The following is a 17,421-nucleotide window of genomic DNA, read 5'->3' on the forward strand; positions in this document are numbered from 1 at the left end:
TACACCTTATGCAGGTGAATAAATGACACACTTGAAACTCATTTAGGGCTCTGGGTACCCATCCTGTCTATATAATGTAATTTCCTCTCAGCTTAGGAAAATAGAGTGGATTCCCACAGAAAACTTCTACTTGTTCTATAACAGACTATGTAAAGTTCTCCAAAATATCATTTCATTGGATAGAAAGAGTCAAAATCTAAATAAAACAAGCAACATATAAGTCAGCCACTGAAAGGAATAAATCCTAACAAAAGGAAACTTTTATAACATATTAGATCAAGGAAGGAATCTTTGTTTAACAATTTAGAATATATCCTAATTTAGGATGTAACCAAATCTTAGGATTAAAATTATGAAATGCAATATTTTAGTATTTATCAATAAGTTTTTAATATTGAAAATTCACTTACATATTTTAAACTTTTGTAGATACAATAATTTATGACTTCATATTTAGTGTTAGCAATCTTTTGGATAATACAGGTTGGTGTATTCTATCTTATTTGCCATTGTGTATTTACTGCCTAGGACAATGTCAGGTCCATAATGTACCCAGAAAAAACTTGTGGAAAGTACCCTCATATTCCTTAATGAACAAATTGTCAATTTTTACACTAAGGTCTATCAGTACCTGAATATTGAGTACTTCACAAAGAGAAATCTTTATCCTTTCTATCATCAGATGTGCTAAGTGACTTCACGACCAGGTTCTCGTATCCTTTAGTTTAATCGGTTAGTCAATAAATAGCCAATGATGCTTGTTCATACAGTGTACCATATTATATTACCACCCAAGTATGGAATATAGTGTAATTACAAATGTAGTTCTTTCCCTTTGGTAAACTCCTATAACAGGTGATCACTGCAAAAAAAAATTTTATGATTCTTTTGTCCCTGCAGTCCAAGTAGAAATCTTTGATGTTATCTTTAAACTGAAAAAAAAAAAAATACTCAAACATGTCACTAAAATTTAACAGAAGTTATCAGTTTAATATTTTATTTTCTGTCCTGTAAAACAGTTTTACTCTTTAATCATTTGAATTTGTCTTACATTCCATATACTTCATCAACACAGTGCTTTCTAATGGGATTTTGAATTTAAAGGGGAAAAAAAAATTCTCTTAAACTACCTAAGTATATAAAAAAAAATCTTGATATTTGCTGCCACCTTGTGACTGAAAATAAAAGTCTTCATCGTCTTGAACTAAAAGATGTAAAGTGGCTTTTCCCCAAAAGTATGAAAGGTTTAGGACTAAATATCTATAGTATTACAACAGTTTTCCTAATTCACAAAGTTGTAGTTTAGGTTTCAATTCAGACATAAGACACTGTAGGTAGCTTTTCAATGCATTTCTACATTGAGCCCCTTGTACTTTCAAAATATTTCATTATCTAAGATTTAACTAGTAAAAGATTGTTATTCATAAAGAACACACTAGTTGAAAAAGAAAACCAAGTCCTGGGCTGTTTATCTGATTTTTCTACATCCATATACAAATCAGTCATTGCATTGATGATCAGGTAGTCTACTTTATTTGGTCATTAAAAGAGAAAAAAGTAAAAGAATCTTTTTCCATTTTCATTTGGTATCTAGCCGAATGGGTTGGGAGAAACCTATTCTATCATTTAGCTGCATTATCCAATTACTATTTCATTATGGTTTTTATTTTCACCTGCCTTTTACTTTCTTCTGATTACATGCAAATAAGAATGGAGAACTTAAAAGAAATTTAAATATGCCCATAGACTGCAACTATAAAGGAGAATCTGAAAGAGAATAGGAGGATTTGCTTTTTTCAAAAGTTGGGATAACCCTTAATCATCACTTTATTTGGGTAATGAAATAATCAAAAGTTAGATCAAATGTGGTTGGGAATTGAATGGAGGAGAAATAGTTCAAAACCTGTCTTTTAAATCTCTGATTTTATTACATGTTACATTTAGGGTTGATTTCCTAGAATCAATTTTCTGAATTCATAAAAGTCTCCAACATATAACTCATATACCAGTACATGTTTTCCACTAAATAAAACAAAATTTGTGAAACTCTGCTATATTAGCTTATTCATTTAGTCAACAATTATTAAAAAACATATTCTGTAATGTAAGGCAAAGCACCAAGTCCAGTAAGCTAGATAGAGGGTGCACTCAATAATGAAAGAACCTGTAAACTAGTGTCCCAAAAAACAAATGGCAGCAGATATATTCCCAGAGTAAGCCAGAATAAACCTATTTAGCCATAATAGCATCTATTTATAAGGAAAACAAACTAGGAGGAAACCATATCTAACACAAACAATACGTCCTGTCTTATTCAAATGTTTATAAAACATTAGACACACATTATACACACATTATTTCTCTTACTAACAGGCGACCTTACTTCTCTCTATTGCTTTGTTCATTTGGGGGTATGGACATTTTGATTTACAGTCCATTCCTTGAATTACTTGCCTACAACTAAATCAAGTTTCATGAGACAACTAAAATGAAAAGATCCTCGCTAATAAGAAATATTCTAGACCATGAAGAGTTAAGTACATAGAGTCAAGAGCACTGGGATCTTGACTTTTCATCAGCCTGGGTGAGAATAGGTCTTACCTATCACATTTTTATTTTACAATATTTAGTACTTATTTAATAATATTTATCATATTGGATTAACTTGTAGCTACAAGTCCTTAATGTGCTCTCTACATTCTCTTAAAGATAGAAAAGTTCCATAAAGACAATCAGAGTAAATCCTTCTGGATATTTTGAAACTCATGGTTCATTAAGTTAAACTTGGAGACAAAAAAATAACTATCTGAAGCTTTATATTCAGCATATTTAGTTTTTTAGCATAGCAGTTTTACAAATAGTTACGACTTAAAGCAAGAAAATAAGCATGCCTACCGCCGTACAATACCTTTCAATTTAATTGCCACATCAATATAGGATTGCAGAAATGCCATGGATACTGCTTGCCCTATATTAAAATAAAAAATTCAACATATATTGTAACATGCATATCTCCAAAGTGTCTAAAGTTTTAAATAACAGATTTGTGGAGGTTCCCAAAGTTGTTATTACTTAATAAATAAATCTTAATAAATGTTATTACTTAATAGATAATAAATAAATCTAGTATTCAATATTATTCAAACATTTAAGAGGGTTCCAAATGCAACTAATTTTCTGCATTAATACTGCAAGAAATATAACTGAAAGGCTATTATTTGAAGATATAAGCAATATATGAAAACTATAAGAACTATTAATATATTAAAAGCATTAGCTTTAATCAAAATAATATTTCTAAATAAATAAGCTAAACATCTGCCATAATCATTAACCTACAATTTGTAAGTCAGATATACATAATCAGTTTTATAGCCCCCAAATCAGCTAAATAAGTAAATGTTTCAATATATACTTTCTACCTGGGACATATAAGAGCAATGCCATTTACAGCATGAAATATACAGGATGCAAAAATAAAATGTGTCTACTTCAAGTGTCAAATATGTAGTATAATCGCCTGTTAGGGCTCATACTCACAGCCAGCATAGAAAAGCACTATACTGTCAGAAGTCATTACTGTCGTATTAAATGTCTCTTCTGTTAGTTCCACTGTAAGTTCCAAAGATAACTGTGTCTTCCTATCTCTGTAAACAGTTTCTTCCACCTCATCATCCTGAATATCTAGAATGTCTGTAAAGGAAAGAGTGTAAATACAAACATATGACTAAAAATATTTAAGTTCTCCCAGACAAGCATATGAATATTTGGCACTTAAAAACTTTGAATTCATACTACCTAAATACTTAAAATGCACAATATTTAGAAAACTTTCCAGTTTTCTGGTTTCTTATCTTAAATAACATTGAGGTGCTTCCTGACCCAGAAACTGAAATTTTAATCAGTTCTATAGCAATTACTTAAACATGTATGTAAGTAATATGAATACTGATTTTTCTGTTCTAATAGATTTAGCAACTCATTATCCAAAATGGTCCTATCATATTTGACAGTACTAATTTAACTTCCACTATGACAAACACTGTTATAGTCAATAGGCAAAGTAAAAACAAAGAAGATACTACACCAAACCACATAAAGCTATAGGATATTCAGTCAATAACTGATCACTGAATAAATATATAATTATAAAATGTAATCAGTTTATTTTTAAAAATGTAAAGATACAGTGAGTTTCTAACAGGAAAATTTTAACTGGAAGATTCAAAATCTACCAGATAGTCAAGAAAAGATATTTTTCAGGCAAATAGAATAACACACGCCAAGGCTCAGAGATATAAATGGCCTCAGCATATACTAGGTACTGAAGGAAAGAATTTGACTAAAACAAGATGGGCTGAAGGAATAAATGGCATGAAAAAACTCTACGCTATGCAGTGGCTAGATCATAAGAGGACATAACAGTCAAAAATTTATTCTGGATTTCATTTTAAATGCATTGAGTCACAGTTAGATTTTGAATATATTAAAAACTCAAAAACTGCAATATATACAAATCTCAAATCATTAGGTTATACACCTGAAACTAATATAATATTGTCAATTATCTTTACATTAAAAAATTTCATTAACACAGATAGGTAAACAGACCTAACCACCCACCCCTCCACCTATCCATCCATCATCTATGTACATGGTAAAAAACATATTTTGAATTTGTAAATATTCCTTTTATAAAAATTATATGGTGACACAGAGTAGCATCTAACTTGATTAGAGACACAGTTTCCTAGAGGAGTTGACACTAGCCGAATATTAAAAGAAAAATAAAATTTAGGGAGGCTATAAAGAGAAGCAATAGAAGCATATATAGCAAATAGAACTGCATACACAAAGACACTGAAAGAACATGATGCAAATAGAATTGCCCATGTTGACTACATAGGTGATATTAAAAATTATTTTCATTTTATAAATGCAGTTAATATGATAATTTTAAAAGGAGATCCCTGTAACCCTGAAACACACAGGGAAATATTTATGGATAAAATTATGATTGAGATTTGTTACAAAATGATAAGGGATGGAATAAATGTAATAGGATTATCCATAGGCTGATGGTGGTTTTGGGACACCAGCTAATAGTTAACGGGGAATTCATTCTATTAGTCTGTCTACTTTATAGTAAATTCTTAATTCTCTAAGACAGCATGAAAAACGGAAAGGGAGTGAGGAAGACAATATTTAGAGAACTAAAGTATTATTTTCCATACAGTTTCTACTCCCACACAGAAAAATGTTAGATTCTATACTTCAGCACCACAATTCTCTGGCTGTTCATATCTGCGAAGCATAACAGTTACACTATATTAATTTTAAGGTAATTTTAAACACTGCATTTCGGGCCTCCATGGTGGCGCAAGGGGTTACGACGCAACCTATGAAGCTCTCCACAGCCACTGCAGCAAGAGTTCGATCCCTGGCCAGGGAGCTACCCACATGGCGCAGCAGACCTCTCCTGTCTCGCCCACTGCTCTCCTCAGCAGTGTACTTCAGTCAATCTGCCTGTTCTGTTCCCCACTCTGTCTCTGGTGAATCCTCTTACCCCCCTGTATCTCTGGCCTGTACCCCAGTTCTTGTATGCATAAATAAATAAATCATTAAAAAAAATAAACACCGCATTTCATGACACTAAAAAATGTTGTGATTATCACAGAGGAAGAGATTGGGGGGTGAGATCAATGGGTAGAAGGGGTTATTTTGATAGTGATGACACGGGGACCTTGGCAGTGGAGAGTGAAGCACACACAGGTATAGAAGTATGAAATTCTACTCTTGGAATCATATAGTTTTGTAAATGAATGGTAAATCAATAACATCTGGTTAAAAATAAAAATAATCCATTTTCTCCAACTTCTTCACAGTCTTGAGTAAGAATATATTTTATGATAAGTCATTGACATTTCACTGACCTTATGGAGGCTGGGAAGGAATGGGGGGAGGGGTAAGTGTCACAAAATGTATTACCCATATCTGGATCTTCCATGTCATCATCGTCATCTTCTTGTATTTCCTCAGTATGTATATTGTTTTCCACACGGGATATTATTAAATCAACATCATGTAACACCAAAAATTCCACTGGCATTCCCTGGAGTTTTGAAAAACATGACTAAAATTTAACAAACCATTTTAACATGTTTTACTTGTTTGATGCAAAAATAAAACTAAGCTTTACAGTTTTAAAGTTAAATAGCAAAAAAAGGAAATTAATTCCAGAATCACTATAAAAAGCATCAAAACCACACTATATATAAGGATAGTGGGCATTAGTGAAAAAAAGATAAAAAAGATAGTCTCACTTGTTTCTTGTCACAATTGCATAATGCTTAAGTCTGAAGCATTTCACATATAACAAGTCCTGCCTCAATATAAAATGGAAATACATATAAATTTATTACAAACAGGACCAGTCAAAATTATTTGATATTCCACAGAAATATTCAAAATAACTTTATCTGAAATAATTCCACCGGAATGGTAAATGTCTGTCTATAAACATAAAAGTATTATCTCTGCCTTCACCCCAGGTGTTTTAATACCAAATTTATTCTCTTGAGATTATTTCATTAAATTTCCTTTCACTAATGCCCAATTATCATATTTTAAGAAAATGAAATTTGGGGTAACTAGATTATTTTAGTAAGTTACCCCTGATGATAACTATACATTAAAGCCATAAAAGAACTGTTTGTTATTTGATATCACATAGTTTTACATTTTTAATACTGTATTCAAAGCAAGCAATTTTTCAGTCTTGCCAAAGCATAATTTAGTTACAGTGTAGAGGAATTAAAATCAATCAAACTGAATTTGTTTCAATATATATTGAAAATTTTGTGGTACACTTTTTAATTCAAGTGTAACATTCACACAGAAAAGAACAGAAATGGTAAGGGTATTTATAGTTTGATGGATTTTTACAAAGTGCATCCACCTATATGATCACCTTACAAATTAGGATCCAGAATATGAGTGTACCCAGAAACAGGCTTCTAGCTTCTCCCTACCATTATCCTTCCCCAAAGGTAATCACTATTGCATCTTTCATCACCCTCTATAAATTTTCCCAGCTTTTGAATATATATAATATAATGGAACAATACAGTTTGTTTCTTTTGTTCAACATTATTTGTGAGGTAGGTCCATGTTGTTACATCTAAAGACAGTATGTATATTGTTTTAGTTTATTCTTTTTCAAAACTGTGGAGTATATTCAATATATGAATATATTAGAATCAATATATCCACTCTACTCATGTAATATGTTATTTCCAGCCCGGGCCATCCAAAATAATACTGCTATGAATATTATTGTAGCTGTCTTTTGGAGCACACACAGGCATATTTGTATTGCACAATACTGAGGAATATAATTGCTGGTTCATATAATACATATAGCTTCAGCTTTAGTAAGCACTGCCAAATACTTTCCCATACTTCATTATAAAAGTGTTCACTCCGACCAGCAGTATAAGAGTTTCAGTAACTCCACATCCTTTTTAACAAAAGTAACAATACTTTTTTATTTAATTTTAGCCATTCTTGGGGTGAGCAGTGGTATCTCTTCGGTTTTTATTTGTATCTCTAGCTATAGATTATTCGCTAATTGGAAAGGGGGAAATATATCTTATGATGGGGAGAATTAGCTGTCTCATCTTAACTCAGTGATCAAACATGGCCTATAAGTGAGAAAAACAAATTTTAGGATAAGATGTAACATTAAAAAGTTAGCACGGAGTAGTCTTACCCAAAATGTTTAATGGATTTAAGGAATCTTAAATTTAACTTCTGCTTTTTTGAAAAATAAGGGAACAGAAGAACAACTAGACAACAGCAAAAGGAAACAGAAAATTTCAGAATATGAAAAACCTGGTCCCATTTATCCAAAAATTCATTGTCATAGGTAGAAAAGGGACAGGAGAATCAAGATATTAAAAGCTTTAAGAAACATACTAAATGTAATTCATAATCCTTTAGTGGATTTTGGTTTACAGAAACATTTACAGAAAATAACCTTAGGATGAGAAAATCTGAAGATATACTGGCTATGAGATTAGACTATGATACTAAGAAATGGTTAATTCTGTCAAATGTGAAGAGAGACTGTGACTATATGCAGGAGAATAAAGTAGTTTTTAGAGATTTACGCTAACTATTTATGGGTAAGATGTTATATTTGTAACATTCTTTGAACTGTTTCAGAAAAAAATTACAGATGAAGCAAATATGATAAAATGCTATTTATTGAATCTAGGTAGGAGTATACAGCAGCTCACTATATTTTTCTTTTTACTTTTCAGTTATGTTTGCTGTTTTATTAATACTAAAACATGTGAAAAAGGAATTGAAGGGTTTTTTAAATGTTAGATTCTAAGAAAGATCCAAGGGATTACCACCATTCCGCACAATGCTATCTTATTATGAAAGTCTATTCCTCTTCTCAGGGCTCCTACATGTGTGTGTTTTCTCTGTGTTGAAATACGCTTCCCCCACATATCCATGGGTTCATTCCTTTGCTTTATTAAAGTCACTTATCAGTGTTGTTTTCCAGTGTTGACTTCTCACCTTAGTTTTTTTATTTTTTCCATTGCCCTTAGCACCACCTGACATTGTACCTATACTTGCATCTGTCTCCTACTACTAATAAAATTAGCTCCATGGGGACAAAAACTTGGTTTTGTTCACTGCTATATCCCTCAGAACCTGGGACTATAACGAAGCAGGTACGTGATAAACACATATTAAAAGCATAAATTAGTATTAGTTAATATTTATTGAGCACCTACAACGTGATGGGCTCTATGCTATGTAAGCACTTTATGTAATTTATTTTAATATACTGAGCCAAGTACTAAAAGTAGCTATTATTATCCTTGCTTTACAATGAAAAAAAAAAAATGGAAACACAAAGAAGTCCGTTATTTGCCCAGCGTTACAAAGAATTTAAAACAGGCATTAAGGGGCCTCCCCAGTGGCGCAGCAGTTGAGCGCTGGGTTGCGAAGCTGCCCGTGGCCTCTGCGGCGCCAGTTCGATCCCCGGCTGCTCCCAGGCCACCGGAGGAGGGTCCCGCATGGACCTCTCCTGCTGCCCGCTGCTCCCCTCAGCAGTGTACCTCGGTCCTTCTGCCTGCTCTGCTCCCCGCTCTGGCTCTGGTGAATTCTCTCATCCTCCCGTGCTTCTGACTGTACCCAGTGCTTGTACAAATAATAAATAAATAAATAAATAAATAAATAAATAAATAAATAAATGAATGAATGAATGAATAAATAAATAAATAAATAAATAAAACAGGCATTAAGATTCTGTAGCAGGGGCGCAGCAGACCTCTCTTGACTCACCCACTGCTCCCCTCAGCAGTGTATTTCGGTCGATCTGTCTGTTCAGTCCTCCACTCTGTCTCTGGTGAATTCTATCACCCCCCACACCTCTGGCCTGTACACCAGTTCTTGTATGCTTGACTAAATAAATCTTTAAAAAAATTATTTAAAAAAAAGATTCTATAGCACAAACTCTTAATGTTATGTTACTAATCATTGCATAGGGGGAAAAATCTGAAAAACTAAAGTAATTCTAACAAAAGCATTTTATCACTCTTGCTTCACAGATAAAGCTTTATAATATTGTACTATGAGTATAAAATGCTATTTATGCAACCAGTCCTAGTACTTTAGGGACCTTCAAACCTTTTGCCTAAAGAGATGCAGGCAAGGATTATGTAATCCCAGAATCAACATTACTGCCTTGCTGAGGAAGTTAAAAAATATGTAAAAATAAAATGATTTGCACTGAATCCAATAGAAATTCACAGAAAAGTCTACTTTATCCTTTACAGAAAATATCTTTGTAGACAGCTCTCTAAGATATAATTTATCTTACCTTACACTATACAAAATTATTTGTATAATATTTTAACAACTTAAGACACTGAAACTCAGAAAGTTACATGAATTTTAATTCTCATACAAAACCCGTTTCCCAGTAACAAATAATTATAATTTCTTATTTAAAGATCTTTACCTACTAGCAAAAAAAAAAAAAAAAAAGGCTTCAGAAAGTATTTTTTCCATTACCTGGCCAAAGAGCAGAGCATACTTGGTCAATATTATTCACGTTTGAACCATACAATTACTTTCCTATTTGGTACTATAAAATTTCTTACAAGTTAGAAGGAGAGGCTTTCTCATTTCTCATAACACTAATGAGAAAACTGAACTTGGAGAAGTTAATTTATTTGATCCTCGAACTAAAAGGAATAGAATTCAAGTCTTCTGACTCTTCGCCTAGCCATAGACGTAGGCAAGATAACTTAAGTTTAAACTGTCTGGCAGTCTGTAAACACATCAGTCAAGTTTTTGTCATATTTATAAAATATTTAGAAGGTGTTTGAAATTAAAGTGTTCTTAATAAATATGGAAAAATATAAGAAAAAATGAAAATAAACAGAAATTTACAAAGGAAATGTAAATGGCCAATAAGCCTTTTTTTAAAAAGTTTAATCTCACTAATAATCAAAGACATTAAAACTGGAAAGAACTTTTGTTGAAGGTGGTAATGTTCAGTACTGGCAAAGATGTATAAGAAGCACAAAATTCCAAGTCCTGGTGATACAAGTATGACCTTTCTGGAGGAGAATTTGACAATGTATTTAAAAACTTTAAAAACCCCAATCTCCTTTGACAAATTTCACTTCCAGAAATTTACCCAAAGGTAAGAAACAGTGATGTTCAAAACAGTATGCAAAGGCAGGCATCATAGCACAACAGCAAACAATTAAATAAAATTTATTTGAAAATTTCTTTAAAATACATAAATAAGTGAAATGGGCAAAGAGGCTGACAAATGAAAAAAATAATGCCAAAATGTTAATAGATATTTTTCTTGAATAGTGACAATTTACAGAATATCTTTTCTATAATAAGCATATGTTACTTTAGATCACATATGATAACTTTGTTTAAATAAGCAGATAGACACATTACAGATCAACACATCAAATGACTAACCTCTTCTGCTCTTTTGAAGACCACATTAGCATGCTGAGGAATGTCCACTTCCAAAGAGTCCCTTTTTCAAAATGGAAATAGATGTTTTATGTTGCTAATCTGATAAATAATAGTAATCCAGGATGTCAACATAAAATAGAACTGTAAGCTCTTATACTAAAAAGTGTATTTGAAAAAAAATTACAATTTAATGAGTCTGGTGAATTTTACACATATAGTCCAGATTTTCCATTCTTCATCTTCCTTTAGAAAAGTTTAAAGGTTTAAATTTTAATTACTCTAATAATCAATGTATAGACTTTAGCTTTGAAACTACTTTTAACTATAATTATATTTTAAAATGATAAAAATATTAGTGTTTTGCTAAATGTAGTATATATTTAATATTCAAGATACCTTAACAAGAGTAAAACTCCTGCTTTTCCCAGAAGACGCCAAGCAACCCATTCAGCAGTTCTTCTATCAGCTTCATATGTAGCTTGTTGACTAACAATAAAAACCAGTGGTAATCCTAGTTGGAGATGAACAGTTGAAACTTGTTGAGGTTCTTCAGCAACTTCAGTCTTAATGAAAAAAAGGAACAAAATGTTTTCAATATGTGATAATAATGTTCCAACATTTGAATTTAAATCCTGCTAATTCTTATTAACACAGTCATGAGTAAAAATTTATGTGAAATAAATCCAACATTAACAGATGGGATCTCATAATTTCCAAAGTTTAATGATCCCAATATACCTTTACTTCTGGCATTATAAAACTAATAAATACTATAGAGTTAAACATAAAATTACAACCATAAGGAATAATATAAATCAAAAGAAAACCCCAATAAATGAGTGTGGTACTGATAAATATTTCAAATGAAATGGAACAGATAACTAAAGAATAAATTCTTACATATAGGAATTTGACATATAAGAAATAACATATTACAACATAATGAGAAACACCAGCTTAAATATATACATCTAATTTCACTCTCTCCAGAAGCTCCAGGAAATCTACAGAAGCAAGATTTTGGAAAACAAGATAAGCATACATTTGTGAAGAAAGGAAAGGCAAAATTTTGGAAGTGGGAGAACAGAATAATAAATGACTTAGGAGAGTCTACAAAGCAAAAACATAACTCATGACAAACAGTTCAATTTTAACTGCAGAATTCTATAAGTGTTCAGGAACTGATAGTACCTGACATCTCTGGAACTAAGAAAAATATTGTAGTGGGAATGGCAGGAAGGCTCAGATATGAGGAGGTATAGGTAAAAGCTTTTTTTTTTTTTTTTCCTCCAGTGATTTATTTATTCAAATGCTTTTACCCATATGACCACATAGTGATTCTATCAAATAAACTGAAGCAGGGAGGCAAACAAGTTCACCTGAACACCTAGAAGAATTAATCATAAACCTGTCATTAAAAGCTTTTAAGAAATAGTTCAGAACCCAAAATTCCCCTTCTCATCTCCATGAGATTAGGCAACTGTCTGTCCCTCCTACCAAAGGAAATCTGAGGAGACTTTAGGAAAACTGAGAGTGTAAATAACATACTCAAATTAGGATTGAGTAACTAAATACTGTGATGCTATCCAGTGCCCTCCCCACTATGTTCCCTGAATGCTAGCAGCAGACTTCTATCTACCAGAAGAATATTAAAGATCCCTTTCTGGGCCTCCCTGGTGGCGCAGCGGTTGAGTGCTGGGTTGCGAAGCTGCCCGCGGCCTCTGTGGTGCCGGTTCGATCCCCGGCTGCTCCCCGGCCACCAGAGGAGGGTCCCGCATGGCGCGCAGACCTCTCCTGCCACCCGCTGCTCCCCTCAGCAGTGTACTTCGGTCCTTCTGCCTGCTCTGCTCCCCGCTCTGGCTCTGGTGAATTCTCTCACCCTCCCGCGCTTCTGACTGTACCCAGTGCATGTATAAACAAAACAAACAAATAAATAAAACATGCCTCTAAAAAAAAAAAAAAAAAAGATCCCTTTCTGAGAATCTTGAGTAACCCCAAGGAAAAGTGTAAACAGACTGACATTGGTGTTCACCAAAAAGTAACCCAGGTCCAACCAGCCTGTGGAGATCAGAGTTAGCAAGTCCCACCAACTTCCCAGAATTTCCAATCAGCTTTTTAGTTTCATAATCAAAATCATGAACAGATGTACGAGCAGTAACAAACATCTGCAGGAAGGCTCTAACTTTTAAGATACAGAGCCAAACAAACAGAAAAACAAGCAAGATGGTGGAAGTACCGATTATAAAGGGGAAAAAAAGGTTTAGAAAACCACCACTAATGACATCAATGAGATGGGAATATGCTGATTGAGTAAATCTACCAAAAAGTAGCAGAAGATGATGGAAAATCAGAGAGAAAAGTAATAAAATTGAAGGACTAGTTCAAAAGGTACAACATACAAATAATGGGAGTCCCAGAAAGAAAAAAAATAAAAGGAAGGAAAATAGAAGAAAAAAGAAAAAGAGCAGAGAGAAAACAGAAGGGATGAAATCATCATTGAAATAAAGACCAAAGTTCCCCACAACTGAAAAATATTTGCTAAAATAAAAGAACCCACTGAGTAGCCAACATAGTGGATAAAAACAGATATGCAGAAAGATACATTTTTGCAAACTTTCCAGTTATTAAGGACTTTTTAATCCTAAAATTTTCCAAATAATCCTTTATTTATGTAGACAAAATTCTAAGATAGCCCCCGAGATTCCCGGTGAACAAGCCTTGTCTAATCCCAATCCCTTGAGTGAGACAAAGAACAGCTATTCCCTTGATAAGGGTATATTATACAAGGCTCTATTATAGCACATTGGAGTGAGATTATCCCGCTGGCTTGGAATAAGAAAGCTGCAATTTTTGGAGAGGGTCATGTGGCTTATACCTGGGAACAACTTGTAAGAGCTGAGTGTTAACACCAGTCAACAGCCAACAAGAGGATGGGTATTTCAGTCACAAAACCACACGAAATTGAATTATGCCAAAAACCTGAGTGAGTAGAGCAGCCTGAAGGAGGAGAAAATCTTTTTTTACCTCATGTATTTGAAGAGCTATAAGTAATTCAGTATCATAAAGTAAAAAGGAGAAATAAGCAGTAAGGCTAGAGATTGGCAAGGGGCCAGATCATTAAATGTATATATTTTCTGTGAATAAAGTGAAGCCATTTAGGAATTGTTAGAAACATGTAATGTGGTCGTATATGTGTAGTTTTAAAATACCCCTCTGCCAGCAATTGGGATAATGAATTTAAAGGAATGAAAATAAAGGAACAGAGACCAGAACAGTTACTATTACTAAAGTAGTACTATGAGAGGTAGAAAGTATTAGCTGTTAAAGTGAAAAACTCAAAAGATATTTAAGATGTAAAATTAGATACAGGAAGATGCAAGCACTGAGAATGATTCCCCAGGTTTCTGCCATGAATAACTGGATAGTAAATCAACTAAGATAATATAGAAAGAACAGATGGTAGAGAAAGACAACACATTAATGTTGGACATGTTGAGCTTAAGAAGAGACATATCTAATTAGTAGTTAGATCTATGGGACAGCACTCCAAAAAAACATGTGACCTGAAAATTCAGATTTCAGAACTGAGTCACAGAAACAGAGGAGATCAGTTGGAGGATGTATTTCAAGCGCCTATAACTGTATAAAAAAGCACCACAAAAAACGATGACAAAATAAAAATTTTCTTGCTGTTGTATATAGCTGCAAGCTGCAAGCTCATCTTTGCAAGCTTATCTCTGCTCTGTGAACAGATGTGTTTTTAGTGGGGTATTCTGATGGGGAGCTGAAGGTCCCACTTTAAAGATGTCTCATCCACATGGCTAGCAAGCTGTTGACTATTATAAGTTCAGTCAGGGTTGTGGGCTAGGGATTCCAATTTTCTTCACATGGGCTTCACTGGCTACAATTCATATGTAAAATACACATATCTCCCAGATGTCCAGAGCATCATCCTGTCAGACTTTGAGACCAGTATAAAGTCTAAGATTTCATCATCTACAATCATGTCCAGGTGTAGATGAGGCACCTCTAATGTAGTTCCATGGGGATAGCTCCTTGAGAACTAACCCTCCAAATCTGAATCCCTGTGAACTAAAAGAGATAAATTATTTGTCTCTAAAACATATCCAACAATAATGGAATAGGCATAGGATTATCACTAAACATACACCTGTTTAAAAGGGGAAAAACAGAGACTACAACAATCACTAACACATAGGAACTCTGAAGTCCATCTGGGCATATTTTGTCAGTTCCTTCATTAGATTTCAGTCCTGCTTCCAGAGGGTTGTTATGTGAGGTGACCAACTACAAACTCTGGATTCTTGGCCTGCCCTCCAACTCATCCTTTTTTTTTTTTTTTTTACAAAACAAAAGAAAACAACAACAAAAAGAGCCTGTGTTGTTTGCAGCTCAGTAGATTACTCAGCCTTTTCTTGCCTATAGAAATTTGAGATCTTGGGCCTCCCTGGTGGTGTGATGGGTTAAGATGCAACCTATGAAGCTATCCACAGCCACTGCAGCCAAGGGTTCGATCCCCAGCCAGGGAGCAGACCTCTTCTAACTTGCCCGCTGCTCCCCTCAGCAGTTTATTTCAGTCAATCTGCCTGTTCTGTTCCCCACTCTGGCTCTGGTGAACCCTCTCACCCTACCCCACCTCTGGCCTGTACCCCAGCTTTTGTATGCATAAATAATCTTAAAAAAAGAAAGAAATTTGGAGATCTGAAGGCCTCTTTTTACTTTGTAGTATTTCTTTCCCTTTCCATAAAAGCTGATACAATTCTTTTAAAACCTTGTAGTTTCTTAATTACAAAGTTATAATCCATTTCTACCTTATAGGTAGGAAAAGTAACACAGTGGTACCATACACCTAGGGCCTCCCTCAAAATCTTTCCCAAAAATTAAGAGGAAAGAACATTTCCAAATTCCTTGCATGAGACCAACACTACTGTGAAATCAAAGTCAAACAAAGATACAAGAAAACAAAACTACACAGAAAAACCTTATGGATACTGACATAAATAGCTTCAACAAAATACTAACAAATTTAATTCCACAGCACATTAAATGGATTAAGTACCATGATCAAACAGGACTTATCCCTGGGATGCAAGGATGGTTCAATATATGAAAATCAATAAATGTAATAAGCTGCATTAACAAAACAAAGGACAAAAATCAAATGAGCATCTCCCAATGGAGATACAAAAAGAAAATCTGACAATATTTAATATTATTTCATGATAATACTACAGAAAATAGAAGAAAATTATCTGACGATAATAAAGGTCACATGAAAAGACCACAGCTAACATCATACTTATTGGTGAATAACTGAAAGTTTTTCCTCTAAGATCAGAGCAAGACAAGGATGCCCATTCTTGCCACTTTCATTCAACATACCATGGGAAGTCCTAGCCAGAACAACTAGGCAAGAAAAGTTAAAAGTATTCAAATTGGAAAGGAAGAAGAAAATTATCTGTGTTCTTACATGTAGAAAACCCTAAAGGTTCCACAAAAAATATTGTTAGAACTAATGAATTGATTCAGCAAAGTTGCAGGATATAAAATTATCACTCAAAAATAGGTTGTGTTTCTATACACTAACAATGAACAATCCAAAAAGAAAAGTAAGAAAATAACTGGTGATGGGTGTGGTGAAGTAATGTATACCTGAAGGATGTGATCCTATATTTCTAAATCACATACAGTGTTATACACCAATGTTGCCTCAATTCAAAAAATTAAAAATTAAAAAAGAATCCCATTTCTAACAGCATCAAAAAGAATACTTAGGAAAAGCTTAGCCAAGGAAACAAGAAGTTGTACACTGAAAACTACACACCATTGCTGAAATTAAAGACACAAATAAATGGAAAGACATCCCATTCATGTTTACACTCACTGGTTCGATTTAATATTGTTAAGATGTACAGACTACACAAAGTCACCTACAGATTCAATGCAATCCCTATCAAAATGCTAATGGAATTTTTTGCAGAAATAGAAAACCATTTTAGAATTCATATGGAATCTTCAAGGAAGCCCAAATAGCCAAAATGATCTATGGAAAAATAAAGGTGAGGACCTTACTCTCCCCGATTTCAAAATATAGTACAAAGCAATAGTAATCAAATGAGTACAGTATTGGCATAGACAGGCATGAGAACAGAACAAATCCAGAAATAAACCCTCATGTATATAGTCCAATGGTCTTTGTGAAGGGTGCCAAAGCTGTACAATTGAGAAAGGACAATCTCCTTAGCAAACGGAGTTGGGCAAATTAATTCTTCACAGATGAAAGAATCAAGATGGATCCACATGGACAAAAATTAACTCAAAATAGGTTAAAGACTTACATATCAGACCTGAGACAATCAAACTCCTAGAAGA

General features: G+C 33.5%; 1 protein-coding gene across 1 annotated transcript in view; it reads right to left on the reverse strand.

The window, feature by feature from the left end:
- The window catches only part of TXNDC16 (thioredoxin domain containing 16), a gene marked incomplete at its 3' end in the record, with an annotated part of 58,440 nt that overhangs the window by 15,821 nt on the left and 25,198 nt on the right, over positions 1–17,421 (reverse strand). Inside the window, exons 8-12 of the mRNA XM_084240036.1 lie at positions 11,425–11,591; positions 11,029–11,089; positions 5,989–6,112; positions 3,541–3,684; positions 2,909–2,968 (exon numbers count right to left, since the gene is read on the reverse strand). Coding sequence (XP_084096162.1) covers positions 2,909–2,968; positions 3,541–3,684; positions 5,989–6,112; positions 11,029–11,089; positions 11,425–11,591 — 556 coding nt within the window. The remainder of the gene's footprint in view (positions 1–2,908; positions 2,969–3,540; positions 3,685–5,988; positions 6,113–11,028; positions 11,090–11,424; positions 11,592–17,421) is intronic.

This window comes from Talpa europaea (assembly GCF_964194135.1).
Source record: "Talpa europaea genome assembly, chromosome: 8".
NCBI lineage: Eukaryota > Metazoa > Chordata > Mammalia > Eulipotyphla > Talpidae > Talpa > Talpa europaea.